At 42.3% G+C, this 18,532-nt stretch overlaps 1 protein-coding gene across 1 annotated transcript in view; it reads left to right on the forward strand.

Annotated features, from left to right (window-relative positions):
• CNBD1 (cyclic nucleotide binding domain containing 1) overlaps positions 1-18,532 on the forward strand; it is a 287,700-nt gene that overhangs the window by 248,892 nt on the left and 20,276 nt on the right. Inside the window, exon 11 of the mRNA XM_039521942.1 lies at positions 2,580-2,647. Coding sequence (XP_039377876.1) covers positions 2,580-2,647 — 68 coding nt within the window. The remainder of the gene's footprint in view (positions 1-2,579; positions 2,648-18,532) is intronic.

The following is an 18,532-nucleotide window of genomic DNA, read 5'->3' on the forward strand; positions in this document are numbered from 1 at the left end:
TCGTTTATTCACTCTAATTTAAGGTTTCATGTGCCAGTAATACATTTTAATGTTTTTAGAAGGTCTTTCTATAAGTCTATAATATATAATTAAACTATTGTTGTATGTAAAGTAAATAAGGGTTTTTAAAATGTTTAAGAAGCTTAATTTAAAATTCAATTAAAATGCAGAACCCCCCAGACCGGTGGCCAGGACCCGGACAGTGTGAGTGCCACTGAAAATCAGCTTGTGTGCCGCCTTTGGCACGCGTGCCATAGGTTGCCTACCCCTGGTATAGTGGGTGACCCTATTGAAGTCAATGGAAGTTTTATCATTGACTTCAAAAGGGCCAAGTTTAGACCTGCTGTCTCTGTATATCAGAATGAATTTCTATATGATAGCACAGGTCAAAATTTTCCATCAAAAATTTGATGTAATTTAAATTTCTATTCAAAATTTTCTGTTTTTAATGGGGTGCAGGGAGAGGAAAAAATATTTTTCTTTCATAAGTGATGAACTCATGGCTGCAAAACCTCATGTGGGTCATTCTTATGTTAGTAATCCAACTATCTTCAATGGAATTACTTGTACTGAGCAAGCTTTATGCAGAAAAGTAAGTGTCTCTAGCACTGTCTCTAAGGCTTAAGTAAGGTGAGATACCCATGGGAAAGGGTGTATAAAGCATATATTTATAGTCACTCAGGGCTGCAAAACAACAGACTTTAAAGTTGTGGTACATTCATGTGAAGAAAAGCTATTACTGGTGCAGAGCAGTATCTGACCCTTCCTGGAATTTGGGAGGTGTAATTTTGTGGAGGGAAATTTCCATATTCAGATGGAGAAAGAGGCTGATATACTTTTTTTTAAAGTGTCTGAGAGTGACCAGGAGTTTAGAATGTTCTAATAAGTCCCGGGTGATGGATTAATGTTCTAAAGAGCAGGTAATGAGCCCAGAAGTATATGATGAATTCCTCTATCACTGTATGTACACACCAAATATGTAGTAGTGATTACCATGTGATAAATTGATTGACAAGCCTTCTGAATAATAAAATCATCATGCTAATAGACAATAGTGAAACCACCATATAAAATTAGAGGATTAGCATATGGGAGCATACAGAAACATGCATAGTAATATATATGGGAATACTATATATAAATAATTTCAAAAATTCATAATGGGTATGTCCACACTGGGGGTGGGGAGGGGGAAGTGTGTTAACTTGGGTTCAAATAGCAGTGAAGACGAAGCAGCTCTGGTTTTAACTCAGGTTAGCAGCTGGAATTCAAGTCTATAAGGGAGCCTGCATTGGCATTTGCGCTGCTAATCTGAGTGCCAGGGAAATATTTTTATTCCTGCAGAAATATTTAAGGAGAACATTGACTGGTGGGCACCTGTTCTTGATATAAATAATGCACAGATTTTCCACTCAGGTTAGGCTACTGGTATTATCAATCTACTTCACACAAAAAAGGGGATAGGAGAAACCTGGGGAATTATTCCCCAATCAGTTTATTGGACATTGCTTTAAAAATTTTCACCAGATATTTTTTGGGAACATTAGAGGATTGGGCAGAAAAAATAAATTATTTGCTCAGGAACCATCTGGTTTCTGAAATGGCCACTCAATTACAGATAATTGTATTATTCATTCTTATTTAATCTACAAATATGTGCCTCCTAAGGATGAGGGGGAACTGTATGCAGCTTTTATTGATAATAGAACTAGAAGGGACCTTGAAAGGTCATTGAGTCCAGCCCCTAGCCTTCACAAGCAGGACCAAGTACTGATTTTTGCCCCAGAATCTTAAATGGCCCCCTCAAGGATTGAACTCACGGCTTTGGGTTTAGCAGGCTAATGCTCAAACCACTGAGCTATCCCTCCCCCTAAATAAAATCATCCTTTGATTCTATTGAAAGGGACCATCTGTGGGGTAAATTGGGGGTACCTGGAATAGATCTGCAGGTTTTTCTTGTTTGTTTTTGTTTTTAAGAGCTCTTCGCAGACAAACAGTGGCCAAGATTAGAATAGGTCTGAGTGGGCAATTAACAGATTCCATCTCATTTACAAAGGTGGTTTGGCAGGACTGCTTTCTTGCCCTTTTCTTTTTAACTTCTATATCCATTATGTTTTAGCATTAAACGGGGATCAGTATTTTCCCTCCTAAAATCCATGAATCTCCCTGTCTGTCTTATTATATGTGGAAAATATAGTTCTATTATCGCAACCACTAGTGGGATTAAAGCATTTATTAAATTCATTTGGTTTATACTACCAATGGGAGGGCCTCTTGATAAATTATTGAAATTCCAAAGTAATTTTCTTTAGTCAGAGCCAGAGGTTGCATAAATAGAGAATCAATTGGCAATATATTGAACAAGTTAGCGCTTTCCCCTACCTGAGTATCTGGTTTGTGAAGTGAATAGAAAGATTCCCATTGGCTTCCTTGGGCTTTGGGTTAGCCCCTAACTAGTGACATCATTCACTGTAGCTATAATCGACTAAGAATATTTCACCCACTCACTTTTCTGCTGCTTCTGTCATTTGTATTAAGTTTTAAAATTTTGAGTAATTTCTTCTGCTCTTTTGTTTTAGGTTTGGACGTGGTGATTCAAATGCTTCTCCTCCAAACAGCTGAGCCAACATTTGATAATATCACGCAAGTAAGTTTAAAAGCTCAAGGTGTGATATGTTTAGAATGAAGAGGCAGATCCTCAGTTGAAGTCAATAGAGCTATGACAGTTTACATCAGTTGATGCCCTGGACTGCTCAAAAGGAATTAGACCTGAACAAGATTGTGATGAGAGAAGTAGTAATTTCTCCCCTTGGCTCACTGCATGCTAACAAGTTAACTAGGAATACCAGGTAGGATACAAATGTCTGTAGAAATCAGTATTTTTACATTTGTCTGGGAAAAAAATGCAAAGTGAAGCAGAAAGTGAGTGAAAGCTGTTGTCAGTTCATCCACCTGCTAATGTATGTTGGTATTGCTTGCAGCTATATTTTGTGACAGCACAAGCATTTACAATAGTTCCCAGTCACAACAAAGATACTTGCTTTTGCTTTTTTTGGCATGCAAACACGTTGTTAGAAGAGGCCTGTTTAAAAAGCTGCACAGAGTCCTTTTAAAATACATTTCCCTGAATCACTCAGCAGACATGCTCTTTTTTAGCATCACAGGGATCTGTGTAGGCTGCATATAAGAGGCCAAATTCTATGCTCAACTTTCAGAAGTTACAGCTCAGAAGACACTACCCAGGCAGAGTGAGGTCTAAGGTGCCTTTTAAGATCTATTTGTGCCATTCGGATTCTGCATTGTTCCAGGGGCTAGTGCACCCTTGCCTACTTTCAAATAAGTTGTTCCACAATCTGTAACAGCCAGAGAGCAGTAGGGATACTCCTCTTTATTCCTCCAGCCATGGCCCCAGCATGCCTCTATTCAGGGGCTGAAAGAGAATTGGACTCTAAGCTTAACTTTGCTTCTGTCCTGGGGGAATACCCCAGGGAGACCTTATGGACCACTTACACCACAAAAGTGGTGTAAATGAGCTACAGGAGGGGCAGGTATCTGGCACTAGATACTGTTGGAGTTCAAGCAGGATTTAAAATAAAGCTTGGACAAAGTGAAATATTTCAGCAAATGAATAAATCAGTTGGTCTTACCTCCCTGGAAATTAATGTTGTATTCAATATAAAGCCCTAGAACAGGCCTGCACAACATGCAGCCCCCGGGCCGCATGCAGCCCATATGGGCTCACTGTGCAGCCCGTGGGCAAGCAGCGGGGTGGGGCTGCTGGGTTTGTCCTCTGCCCGGGGGGGCCCCGCCTCTCAGCCCCATGCATGCCGTGCTCCAACTACCCTAACGGCCAGAACCGCATGTTTCTCCGTCTCCCACTTCCCCAGCCTGGCATACAGCAGGTGCGTCACTTCCGGGGCCTGCTGAGTCGGGAAGCGCTGGGCACGAGGCAGAGCCGCTAAGTGCCGAGCAAGGGGAGGGGCGCCTGGCCTGGGCTCGAGCTGCAGCTCGGAGGGATTGGGGGGACTGGGCAGATACCCCCCCCCCCATGAAGGATACTGCACTGGTTGGTCCCAGGGTGGCCTCCGTGGGGGGCGGGGGGGTGAACTGTCTATGGGCAGCCAGGAAATCCCGGAGGGAGGGGTGTGTGTGTGTGCGTATGTGTGTGTGTTGCACCTGCCCTGCCCTGACTGCTGCCCCCTTCCCTGGTCCAGGGACCTTCCCCCTCCCCAGCCCCTATCACACTGTCCCCCTCCCCCCCGGGCTCCCTGTGGCCCCTGTGTTTGTGTGTTGGACAGTCACATCCAATCCTTTCACACTGTCCCCTTTTCCCCTCCCCTTAGTTCATGGGGGGGGATGACGAGCTGAGCAGTGGCAGCGAGGCTTTATACTTTGGGGGGGGGAGTTGTTTCCATGGGGCCAGGCGGCACTGGGGCAGGGAATGTGTTGGGGGGGGGGTGTTTCAGCGGGGCCGGGGGGGTTTGGCCCTCAGCTGTTTTCTTTAGAGTAATATGGCCCTCACTGCTTTACGAGTTGTGCAGGCCTGCCCTAGAAGGAATTAGATTGATTATTTGTCTTGCCAATGAACAACAGCTGTGTGTGTGTGTGTGTGTGTGTGTGTGTGTGTGTGAGAGAGAGAGAGAGAGAGACATACACATGTACACAGAACCACAGCCAATGCTGTGATATTATATCAGAGCCGATCTTCAGTTGATGAATATACACCTCTTAAGCCAGTGATATATGCAAATCTGAGAAGGGAGCAAGTGTTATTAGCAGTAAAATGGCAGGAAGTTTGACCCTGGCCAAACTTTACTTAGCAAAAAAGAGAGAACTTAATTTTCAAGTTCTGATTATCCATTAGTCTGCACAGGAACAATTATTTATTCGGCAAACCTAAAATAAAAGAGTTACAAGTGTGTGTATAGAGGGGGATGCAGACATACTGGAAGGAATTAGATCCTATTTTCTTGTCACCAAACATGCAACTGACTCAGTGCAGTGATGCTGTATTTATACTGGCTTCACAGAGAACAGAATCCAGCTCATTCTTTCAAAATTGCATCAATTACAGCTGCTGACAAGGGCTCTGATTCAGCAAGGTTTTTCAGCCTGGAATGGCTAGAGGCATTCTATATGCTCCGTCACACCAAATCCTGAGCATAGTCATCTGACGTGCAAAACGTCACATTCTCACAAAGATCTGGCCTTCCTTTAGTCGCTCATCATACTCAAAAGTGGCATTGCATGCTTTACAGCCATGTCGCCAGGATGGACAAAAATGCCCCAGCATACCAACCTCTCAAATTCTCCATCAATGAGCAAAAGGGAGTACATGGTAACCCTACCTGGCATTGTCTCCGGGGCTGCCCCAAAAATTTATGGATTTTCAGGATTGAGCTGGATCTGAAAAACTTCACTACACGATGTCTAGAGTCATCAACTGTGGTCATTTTTGGGTGGAGCAATGGTCCTCATTAGACTATGTATATTTGTAAAGTCTTGAAGTCAGTGTTTCTCAAACTGGGGGTCACAAGGATATTGTGGGGTGTCTTGCCAACCTCACTTCTGCACTGCCTTCACAGCTGGCTGGAGAGTGGTGGCTGCTGGCCAAGTGCCCAGTTCTAAAGGTAGCACCACAGCCAGAAGCAGCACAAAAGTAAGGGTCGCAATACCACAACTGATCCTACACTAGTCAGATTTCACAGGGGAGACCAGATTTCACAGTCCGTGACACACATTTCCTGGCTCTGAATTTGGTAGGGCCCTAAAGATAACCTAACAGCTAAAACTAGAATTGTGTATGTGAAAGTGAGAATCATGTGGGGCACTGGGAAACTGAGTCAAGTAGATAGAAAAATGACTCAGTTTAATATTAGTATTCTTGGAGTGAGCAAACTGAGATGGACTGGATGTGGAAGACTTCATTCAGACAGTATAACAATATTTTATTCAGGAAGACAAGATGATACTGATGCAGAGGGAGCTGGACTACTTAACAAAAAGGCAACTTGAGTGCTACAGGAATGGAAACTAGTTGACTTACAAAATTTATAAGAGAACATTTTGTTACAAATCATGCTAAAGTAACTGTTAACCAGTGTTACACACCTAAACAGATCATGATAAACAGGTAATCATAGAACTGAGGGACAAATAGACAATGGTGAAAGATTCATTAAGCGGTGCAGTACATATCACCTGTGTATTGGGGGGGGAAACTCTTCAGTATCAGGAATCAAAAACTAACATGGAAGTCAAATGATGGAATTACTGAGAAACAATTGGATCACATACAGAAAAGAGCAGGACAAGAGATAACATAAGAAAACCATGGAGAAATATGTTGCTGTCATGGAAATGGACTATAACAGAGCAAGAACAGGCATTTAACAGCTGGAGGTTGAAAGACTGGGTTACCATGTGTCACAAAGCACAAGAACATCTAATAATAGTAAAAGTGAAGCATGTGCTTGAATACTTTGCTGGATTGGGGGTCATAAAACCTAAATTTACTAATGAGTTGAACTTCAAGACCCCTTTTTCCCATTAGTGTGAAATACCCATTTCCCACAGACAGTAAACAACATTTGGGGAGAGCCCCCTCACCAATGTACACTGTGAAAGGTTCCCCCCAGGGTGCAACCTGGAAGTGTGGTACCACTGAGCTCTCTGACTCACCAGCCTGGGCTCCCTCTCAGCACTGTGCTGCTCTAAGCTATAGACTGCTTCCAGGCCTACACTTCCTCCAGAATTCACACAGGTAGGGACACACCCAGTTGCAGTTACATGCAGGCTTTGGCCAGCCACTGCAGGAACCAACAATAGAGAGGCTACAGCCAAAGTATCCCCCAACCCAGGTCTTAAGAACTGAATCGTCCTGCCCTGATAGAAACCCTGACCAGTATGAATTTATTACCCAGTTTGCCTCTCCTTCAATGTGGCGAGGAATATGCACAATACACGTGTCTTAAATCAAGCTGAGATTTTCCCCAGACACTTCAGTCGAAGGCACACTGGTTTAGATTATAACACAAAACAGGTTTATTAACTAAAACAAGATAGATTTTAAGTGATTTATAAGTGATAGCAAACAGATCAAAGCAGATTACCCAGCAAACAAACAAAACTGCAAACTAAGCCGAAAATATTAGATAGATTGGATATGAATTAGCAAACTCTCACCCTGGCTGATGATACAAACAGTTCACCAGGTTTCCGTACATAGGCTAGAAATCCTTTTAGCCTGGGACCGACCCTTTTCCAAGTACAATCTTTGTTCCTCAGGTGTTTCCAGGAGCTCTCTTGTGTGAGGCGTGAGGCCCCTTGATGATGTCACACCCCACCTTATACAGCTTTAACATATGGCAGGAACCCCTTGTTCCAAAATCAGTTCCCTGCCCAGTTTGTGGAAAAATACAGGTACCCAAAATGGAGATCAGTGTTTTGTGGTCTGGTCACATGTCCTTGCATGTCCTGCTGAGTCATAGCAGTCATTACTCATAGGCTGTCTGGAGCATTCTCAGAAAGGCTCACCAGGTGGGGGATAAGCTTATCCTAAGGCCTATTGTTTTTCCTAATGGCCCATTACCCTGAATAGGCCCTTCACAACCAGCTGTCTAGGCTGGAAGCATTTTGCCTAGGAGGTGTCATGCAAGTGTAACCACATCTGAAACACAGATACATCATCAATATTTATAACTTCAGATACAAAAATGATAGATGCATACAAATAGGATAATCATATTAATCAAATCATAATTTTTCCATGACACCTTACGTGACTCATCTTGTACAAATTGCATCATTATTATGTCATAATTATATCATAATCATACAACCATAAAGAATATGTTGTGCAGTGTCACAATAAAACCTAAATCTGCTAATGAGTTGACCTTCAAGACCCTTTTTTCCCATTACTGTGAAATACCCATGTCTCACAGACAGTAAAAAAATCATGGGGCACCCTCCCCCAATGTACACAATTTAATAAATTATTTAAAATGAAATCGCAAAGTAGTTCCTACTTAGATACTAAAAACATTTAGGTTGATTACACAACTGTTATGGCATCAAATATTCATAGTGCATTTTATAATTCAGTCTGGTTACTATATAATGTTTAAGCAACCACATTTATTTTACTCTAATAAATATCATACAACCTTAGCTTTACTAACAAAAATAGTAGTTCTACTCTAACATTTTCTCCTTTTCTAAAGTCACATTGTTTGGTCCTCAAGGTGCATGGAGTGAGAATACTCTGAGGCAGGGGCGGCTCCAGGCCCCAGCACGCCGCGTGCTTGGGGCAGCATGCCACGGGGGGCGCTCTGCCGGTCGCCGGGAGGGTGGCAGGCGGCTCCGGTGGACCTCCCGCAGGTGTGCCTGCGGAGGGTCCACTGGTCCCGTGGCTTCGGTGGAGCTGTGGGACCAGTGTACCCTCCACAGGCACACCTACGGGAGGTCCACCGGAGCCGCGGGACCGGCAACCGGCAGAGCGCCCCCCGCCCCTGCTCTGAGGTTAATGAACTCAACTTCTGGGATAGGGAAGCATTTTCTCTTTGGTTGCTCCATTGGAACTGGTAGTGGGTGGAGTCAGTGCACTCATGTCCAAGGTGTTGGATATCTATCGGGTCATGTGGTTATAGCACAGCATCACAATTGAGGATATCTGAGTTGTCCCTTGCTCTGCCACAGACTGGTAAGGTGACTTTGGCAAACTATTTAACTTCTTTGTGCTTCAGTTTTCTAACCTGTAAATTAGGGATAATAATACAATCCATAAAATAATACAATCCATAAAGAGCAACAAAGAGTCCTGTGGCACCTTAAAGACTAACAGAGGTATTGGAGCATAAGCTTTCGTGGGTGTAAACATGCATCTGACGAAATGGGTATTCATCCATGAAAGCTTATGCTCCAATACGTCTGTTAGTCTTTAAGGTGCCACAGGACTCTTAGTCTGGGTCGGTAAAAATAAAAAACATGGCTACTCCTGTAATACTGAATACAATCCATATGTACCTCACAGAGGTGTTGTGAGGCTTAATCAGGTAGGACTAGATTATTACGAGCTCTAATACTTCCACAAAGGGCAGTTGAGGGGGGTAAGGCCACTCTCAGCAGCCCACACTACAGTAACTCCCCACTTAACATCCTCTCGCTTAACATTGTTTTGATCTTACGTCCCTGCTCAATTACAGAACATGCTCCATTTAAAGTTGTGCAATGTTCCTCTATAGCGTCGTTTGGCTGCCTGCTTTGTGCATAGCTGGCAGCCCCCCTATCTTCAATATCTTCATTAACGATCTGGAGGATGGTGTGGACTGCACCCTTAGCAAGTTTGCAGATGACACTAAACTGGGAGGAGTGGTTGATATGCTGGAGGGTAGGGACAGGATACAGAGGGACCTAGACAAATTAGAGGATTGGGCCAAAAGAAATATGATGAGGTTCAACAAGGACAAGTGCAGAGTCCTGCACTTAGGACGGAAGAATCCCATGCACTGCTACAGACTAGGGACCGAATGGCTGGGCAGCAGTTCTGCAGAAAAGGACCTAGGGGTTACAGTGGACGAAAAGCTGAATATGAGTCAACAGTGTGCCCTTGTTGCCAAGAAGGCTAATGGCATTTTGGGTTGTATAAGTAGGGGCATTTCCAGCAGATCGAGGGATGTGATCATTCCCCTCTATTCAGCACTGGTGAGGCCTCATTTGGAGTACTGTGTCCAGTTTTGGGCACCACACTACAAGAAGGATGTGGATAAATTGGAGAGAGTCCAGCGGAGGGCAACAAAAATGATTAGAGGGCTGGAGCACATGACTTATGAGGAGAGGCTGAGGGAACTGGGATTGTTTAGTCTGCAGAAGAGAAGAATGAGGGGGGATTTGATAGCTGCTTTCAACTACCTGAAAGGGGGTTCCAAAGAGGATGGATCTAGACTGTTCTCAGTGGTAGAAGATGACAGAACAAGGAGCAATGGTCTCAAGTTGCAGAGGGGGGAGGTTTAGGTTGGACATTAGGAAAAACCTTTTCACTAGTAGGGTGGTGAAGCACTGGAATGGGTTACCTAGGGAGGTGGTGGAATCTCCTTCCTTAGAGGTTTTTAAGGTCAGGCTTGACAAAGCCCTGGCTGGGATGATTTAGTTGGGGATTGGTCCTGCTTTGAGCAGGGGGTTGGACTAGATGACCTCCTGAGGTCCCTTCCAACCCTGAGATTCTATGATTCTATCAGCTTCCCTATGTCCCCCCCCCCCAGTGCCTCCCACCTGCCAGCAGACCCTGCGGATCAGCGCCTTCCCCCACCTCCTCCTGCCAGCGGAAATCAGCTGGCTTCCCCTCCCTCCCCTGCCTCCCGAATGCCACAAACCAGTTGATTGCCATGGGCAGGAGGCAGGGGAGGGAGAGGGGAGCCTGCACGCTAAATCCTTGCTTCTCCCCCGTCCCTCCTGCCCCCTGAATGTCACAAGCCAGCTGATTGCCACGGGGAGGGGGGAGGAGCGAGGACGCGGTGCACCTCCCCTGCCTCCTGCCCATGGCAATCAGCTGGCTTGCAGTGTTCAGGAGGCAGAAGAGGGAGGGGGAGCCTGCATTCAGGAGGGAGGGGCAGGACACGGTGTGCAGGCTCCCCCTCCCTCTCCTGCCTCCTGAATACTGCAAGCCAGCTGATTGCCGTGGGCAGGGGAGGGTCAGGGGAGGAGTGAGGACGTGGCGTGCCGAGTAAAGAGGGAGGAGGAGAAGGAGGAGGAGGAGGGGGAAGAAGAGGCGGGTTAAGGGTGGGGGCTTGGGGAAAGGGGTGGGGTGGCGTGGGCAGGCCGAGGTTTGAGCCTCCCGTCCCCGGTCCTTGCAGAATAGGGGGAAAATGCCCCTGCTGCTGCGCAACATGCTTCTCCTAGCCTATAGTACCTTCAGCCTCCTTGCCTGCCTTATTGTCTCCAGTGCCAGTGGGCTGTGCCTGTGTGGGGTAAGGTGGGGGCACCTCCCAACTATAGTACTGTACTCTATGGCAAAAAAAAATTCCCTGGGACCTAGCCCCCACCCCCATTTACATTCATTCTGATGGGGAAATTGGATTTGCTTAACATCGTTTCACTTAAAGTTGTATTTTTCAGGAACATAACTACAACATTAATTGAGGAGTTACTGTATCTGGAATGTGGTTCAGGGATCCCTGCTACTGCTTCCTTCTGTTGCACAGACAGGAACAGGGCATGAACACGGCCATTGCTCTGCTCATCCAACACACCAGCCAATGAAACTGGATGGGTGCAAAGGAAGAAGTAAACTATGCCCTCTTCAGGATTGCAGTAAACTTTTTTCTACCATCAGAGCACGAGGGGAACAGAGAAGGAATTGTGAATAAGTCACAATTTCATTCTTGGTGCTCCTTCTGCAGCAATGCAGCTGTACATCTCACCACATTTAGGGCAGAGCCTAAACTCAGTCTGGCCTTTTGTTTATGATGGGCTTTAACATTCACAGATGAAAGAAGCTAGATGAGGACTACTTTGTGCAATCCTTATGCTGGGTGAGCACTTACTTACTCCGGTGGTTCAGTTGACTTCAACAGGACAACTTATGTGAGTAAGCATGCCCACTAACGTCAGTAAAGGTCGCGCAATCAAGCCCTGTGCAATAAGTGCTTTCCTCTCTCTATTCAGCCTTGGCCAGATTCTAGAATTCTTTCTCAAACCGAGTAGTCCCTTACTCCACTGACTTCAGTGAAATACTCATTAAGTAAATTACAACTCAACATAAATAAGAGTGGTGGAACATTGCCACCTGTTAGCTGCAGGGGCTGAGACTACAGAGAAGTCCTCTTAGTCAGCTGCTAGAGGAAGGGAGTGTTTCCTATTCTTATTTCCAAATGCAGGGGCCAGAAGTGGAAGGTGGCAAGGGAGGAAAAATGTGTCACTCAGATAACTCACCCTCCCAACTAGCACTCTGAAGTGCTGACAGGGACCTATATCAAGATCTCCCCAGCTAAAGAGGGGTACTACAGTGTGTGTGTCCTTCATTCTGTAGTAATGCCCCCAGGAATATTGTTTCTTAAAAATATAATTTACTTTCTTAGTAAATACTAAAACTTCTGTCTGTAGTATTAGAGCATTTGCTTAAAAATATTAAGAATTCATCCTCTGAACTTGGAATGTAATACTGCCATTTGGCTTTCATTTTCCCTGATGTTTCATATTACTGTTGATGAGGCAAACTCACTGTGGGAAAAGAATATCACGTCTTTGTTTTCCATTTGAAACCTTGGAAGTACTACAGCAATCTGATATTATTTTGACTACTGCAATGCCAACATTGAAAAAATATGGTTGTTGTTAATCCATACATTTTACTCCTTACTTGGTCTAAAACTTGTAGTGTTACTTTCAAGTAACAAATTTGTAGAGGGCAGGAATTTAACAGAGTTGAAGGAGAATTTGCAGGGACATGAGAGAAAATGTCCCATTAAGAGGCATCATGGTCTAGTGGTTTAAGCTATTGGGAGTGGGAAGACCTGAGTCCTAGTGCAGATTGTGTGGCTTCAAGAGAGTCACTTCATCTCTGCCTCAGTTTCACTATTTATAAAGAAAGACCCTTAGCTCCTTCCCTTCATCACCAGGATGTTGTGAGGATCGGTTAATTAATGTTTGCAATGTGCTTGGAGCAGGAAGGCACTATTTAAGTGACAAGAATTATTAAGGAAAGGTGGAGGGGACTGATGGTAGGAATCCATCCCAGTGTGAAGGAAGTTGGAAGAGGGCTGATGGGTAATGTGATGATATGTGAGAATTGCCAGTGAGGTAATATAGGTCAGAGGATGAGCTTGTGCCTTGCATATGTGCATGTGCTCAGCTTCTCTGCAAATCACACTGTATGAGAGTATTTGGATGAGGAAATGGAACAGAGCCCTGGGGACTGTGGGTACAGTGAGATATAAGGTAGGTTAATGATTGCTGGCAGATGGGTGTGAGGGGAGAAGAGACTGACGTGTGTATGCTTGTAGGGAGTGGAAAATGGTTAATGTAAATACAGAAAAGCATAAAAACTAAGAAATGCATACTAAAGGCTTTTTAAAAGAAGTCTTATTAATGCTCAGAATGATACACGACAATACATAACTCAGCTACTCATTTTCACATTTCGGAAGTTTTGCCACACCTGCTTCTGGCTTTGCAAAAATGAAACCTGCTCATGAAGCTTCACAAAACCAAAATCAATCCCATTTTGCCCCTTTGCACCATGAAGTAACAGAATATTAACAATGCTGTCTTATAATATTGGGTAATGCAAAATCTTATTATGCAAACTGGTGAAAGAGAAACTTATGCCATGTGTGTCCCTGGAATCAATTAGGTTGGACCACAGCTGAAGTTACTCCATATTAATCTTTCCAAGTCTAAAATATCATGTCTTTTTAGTCAAGGCATTTAGTATTATCTTATTTTGGAAAATAGGGTGAATATATTGCTGGGCATAATGAGAGGGCATTTGTGGAGACATAAAGCATAGAATATGGTGCATAGTTTGGTAGGGTGGAGAAGAAGAGATCTTAATTTGCTTTTGCTCAGTGGAAAGGTGACAATCCTGTTTTTCAGTTTTCCCCCTACTGTGCCAACTCACCCACACTTAATGATACTTTGACTGATGAAGGTGAATGATAATTGTTGCTGTATTTACATCAATATAATAGGACTAATAAATCCTCTTGTCAGCTAAATATTGAAATACAGTGCACTCCACTTAATTAGGATATATTAATTTGGATATCTGCTTAATTGGGATGTTTCCCAGGGATGACTGCTCCTTAATTAGGATAGTAATTCTGCTTCTTTTGAATTTGTTTTGGCTAGAGAAGTGGTGCTAATTTATTATGGCCTAGATTCCATCACACTTACTCATGCTGAATAGTTCCTCACTTTGCGAGTAGCCATGTTGAAACCATTGGGACTACTTGTAGACTGTGTTACCACTCAACATGAGTAATATTGGCAGGATCCAGCCCTACATGAGATACCTGATTCTGGATGAAGCACAGGATTTCAACTGTACAAAACAAAATCCTGTCAGGTGATCTGAATTCCCAGACACAGATGGCCCCCATATTTTTCCTACCGACAATAAGGGATCCTTACTGAAGCTGTCTGATGACAGAGATAAGTGATCCAAGAAGAATCTCCATGAGGACTTGCTCTGTGGTAGACCTTATGTCTGAGCTTACTCCTTCCTTATTCTACTTCCATTTACTTTTTAATTCCTGCCTTTTCTCTGCATGAATTCTCTGCTCTGTGTCCTCAGAGCAGAGTGTTAAATTTGGAAACCTACAACAGTATAAATAGCAGGTGCGAGAGAGAATTTCAGTTAAGTTTGGTTTTAAAAACAAAACCTTTAAACTTGGTTGGCTACTTAATCCAGAACATTCATCAAAGTGTACCCCAGTTAAGAAGATTCTATTATATTGTTTAAAGTATTTAAATAGTACTATCTCAGGCTAGAGCAGGGGTAGGCAACCTATGGCACGCGTGCTAAAGGCAGCACATGAGCTGATTTTCAGTGGCACTCACACTGCCCAGGTCCTGGCCAGCGGTCCGGGGGACTCTGCATTTTAATTGAATTTTAAATGAAGCTTCTTAAACATTTTAAAAACCTTATTTACTTTACATACAACAATAGTTTCGTTATGTATTATAGACTTATAAAAAGAGATCTTCTAAAAACATTAAAATGTATTACTGGCATGTAAAACCTTAAAATTAGAGTGAATAAATGAAGACTCGGCACACCACTTCTGAAAGGTTGCTGACCCCTGGACTAGAGTAATGGTACAATCCAACCATGAGTATCAAAACCAGTATTCTCCTTATAGTATATGCCAATGCTTATGCAGAATAGAGTACCAAATGGTAAATCATTACAGTTCTTAGAATAATGTAGGTCTACATTAAGATAAGAGATTTCAGAGCTTTTCCCCCAACTCTTCTGTAATGAAATCTCTTCTCAAAAATTCCAATCCTGTGGAAGATAATAAAATAAAAAAGATTTGTACTACTTCAGTAGTTAATCATACAAAAAAGATTGTGAGTGCTACAAATTAGTAGCATTAATTGCTGTCTAATACCAATAATGTTTTGAGGATGAATAGAAATTAATGGAGGATTTCAGTAGAGTTATAGTATCAGAGGGGTAACCGTGTTAGTCTGGATCTGTAAAAAGTGACAAAGAGTCCCGTGGCACCTTATAGACTAACAGACGTATTGGAGCATAAACTTTCGTGGGTGAATATCCACTTTGTCAGACGCATGTGAGTAGAGTTATAGTTTGACTGCTTCCCTCTCCCGCACTGAAAAGTAAGAGAAGATAGGAAAACTACTCAGAGCTATAACCGTGCACTTCGAAATGATTGTTGTCACTAGCTTCTTGTCAGCAGAAAACTTTGTGTGTGGGGAGTGTGTGCGTGTGTTTGTGTGGGCAGGTGGAAGGGGGATTGGGTTTTGGTTTGTGAATTTAGAGGTCATGAAAGATACTTGATTGACGGCTCTAGGCACTGAAGTCTACAGACGGATGAGCTCACTTAAACATTATTGGTTTTGTGTTCTACTTATGAGAAAGTGTGAAAGAAGAGCAGAGAGGTGGAAATATTAAAGTGAAATCAAATATAATTTTTTATTTCACTTTAATATAGATATAATATACAGAGAGAGAGAGAGAGAGACCTAGCTCCTGCACTCCTCTGGAGACATACAGGGGATTTAAATAGTCCTCTTGGAACACTCGTGTCATGAGGAGAGAGATACTCCAATTAATATAGATTGGGTGTGATGGTTCTATGTCAGTTCCCTTCCCTGCTCTCAGGATAAGGGATATGTTGGATATGTCCCAGGGGCAGGATAGGATGTGACTAGAGCACACTGCACTCTATAAGTATTTTCTGGTGGCATAATGGCCTGTAGAGGGATGGAAGAAGCTGGTATAATTAAAGTAGGTCAGGAGCACTGAACTGAATATATTCATAGATTACAAGGCCGGAAGGGACCACTGTGATCATGTAGTCTGACCTCCTGCATAACACAGGCCATAGCACTTCCCTGAATTAACTCCTGTTTGAACCAGAGCATATCTTTTAGAAAGACAGACAATCTTGATTTAATGATGGAAAAACTACCACAACCCTTAGTAAGTTGTTCTAACAGTTAATTACCTGCACAGTTAAAAAATTGCACCTTTAAATAGATTTATTTTAATATGGTAAATCAAATTTAAGCTAAATTGATTTTAGCCACTCTTAACTGTTGTAAGAATATCCATAGAGGTTGGTACTGATTCAAATAGATCAAGTTTGAAACCAGCTCAGTCAAATCACTGTAATTTCTGTGTGTAGACCAGCCCATGAGGCAGAGTGGGTAGGCTACTTTTAAAATGTTAATATAAGATACATTTTTAAGAGTTACACTGCAGCCCACCTATAGAAACTGCTGTGATAGAGGCACTTTCTATGTTTAAAAAGGAAAGCATTTTGCCTTGTGTGGATGGTTGAGGTCTTTCCTTGTCCTTTGATCCCACTACTTTTAATAGACTCATGTTTCCTACATAATAATGTCGATTAGGAGTTTTAAACACTCAAACTGACTTAGGCATTTTCTTTAAATGTCTTCAGGATAATGTGACATGATACCAGGAGCTGCAGACTGTGGGCCTGGTCCTGTAACCCAGTCCACTAACATGCACCCCGTTCCCTTCTACAGAGAAGCCCCAGTGATTTCCCCATGAGGGCTCTTAATGGGAGAAATCACTTTTTCAATCTGAGCAGCAACCAGTTCCTCTATGAACTGAAAACTCCAGTTGATCAATTTTTTTTAATATAAAATATTTAAGACTTGAGGGGGTCAGCTGTTCCCACTCCCACACACATTACAATAGCGGTGAGTGGTAATAATTTTACTATCTTGTAAAAACAAAATTCTGTAGCAATTGATTTAGAAATGTGCTGGGAGGGGCGGGGTCATCATAAGATTGCTGTGGTGAAATCTAGCCTTGAAACACATTGGAAATCAACAGTAAAAGGGATCTGTACACCAGTCTGTAATTAGAAACTTACTTCCAATAATTGTTGCTTCTTTGGGACTTTTGCATGGCAAATCATCAAATGTTTTTAAACTAAAAGAACAAGCTGTTGTAAGATGCTTTAATTCAGTCTCTTTCCAAACTTTATTTTTTTTAAATATATTTGTCTTAATTTTAACTTGATCTTTCATATTAAAAATGTACTTTGTGGGCATTTTGTGAGTATAATTGAATTGATTCAGCCTGTGCTTCATATCATATACACATCCTGGTTTGTTCTTGAATTTATCAGGCTTTGTTATTTAGTGTTTGCTGACAGTTCTGTAAGATCTCTTCAAAGAGGTAGGCAAAAAGAAAACAATGCTGATACTGTATTTTCCATCTTGGATTTCATTTTTTTCCCTTTCTGTATAGAAAAAGTCTCTAGAAAACCACTGTAAGCATCTGTGATCAGCTTTGCATGATGCTATCCAATAAAATCAAGTTTCCTTTCCAACACCCCAATCCTGGCAAGAAATCGATATGGGAAGAGTTTACCCCTATGCAGTGTCCAGTTAAACTCAGCGGGACTCCATGCGGTTGTGAAAGTCCACACTTCTAGATTCCTTTGAAGGATCAGGGCCCAAGAATACAAATTTAATTGTGGCAACATTTTGATCTGAAATTATTAAAAAACACTATATTCTTGATGCAAAACTTCCATTCTTTTGATTGTCAACTAAATATAGTATTGTGAGCGTAGTACAGTGCTTTACTGTATTGTATGAAAATGTTAATATTTTCCCAAATAGCTGTGTACATTCATAAAAAGAAACTTTATTAGTGTTAGATATAGTTCTAGTAACTTTCATAAGTGTGGAATCAATATTTTGCAGTCTTCTAATGTTAATCTGAAAAATCTTTAATAAAGGTTAAAAAATATTAGTGCTTGTTGAATTCGACATTTTGGGAGAAAAAACTTTGAAGAAATATAAAATAAAATATTATACTGTAACTAGAAAGCAGTAAACATTTACTGTTCCCCTTTGACAACAATTCAAAACAAATCTTTCCAAACTCTCGAGACAACAATGGTAGCAAATACTGTAGTATTTCCATGGGATAGGGGGTTGAACACTGATTATCTTTAGAATAATGACAACACTTGTGGGAGTTTCAAGTTAGAGGAATAAGTTCATATCTGTCCCACGCCACGGCTAGTTATGATGATGTTCTACTGAGCCAAGTAATAATTTCCCCTCATCTGTGAAGCTGTAGAAATTGACTCATTAATGCTTCTTTGTCTCAGTGATTTCACTTCTTGTTCTTTTCCATATTAAGAATAATTACTTTCCCACAAACCTGGACTGTTTTGATGGAGACTACTGTTTTCCATATGTCATTGATCTGCCAAAAATGGCCTTATTTATAAGTTGAAGATCATTGCACAGCTGGGAACAAATTGTGAAAAATTGCCAATTTGGCAGTCACAAATCT

This window comes from Mauremys reevesii, linkage group 2, assembly GCF_016161935.1.
Source record: "Mauremys reevesii isolate NIE-2019 linkage group 2, ASM1616193v1, whole genome shotgun sequence".
NCBI lineage: Eukaryota > Metazoa > Chordata > Testudines > Geoemydidae > Mauremys > Mauremys reevesii.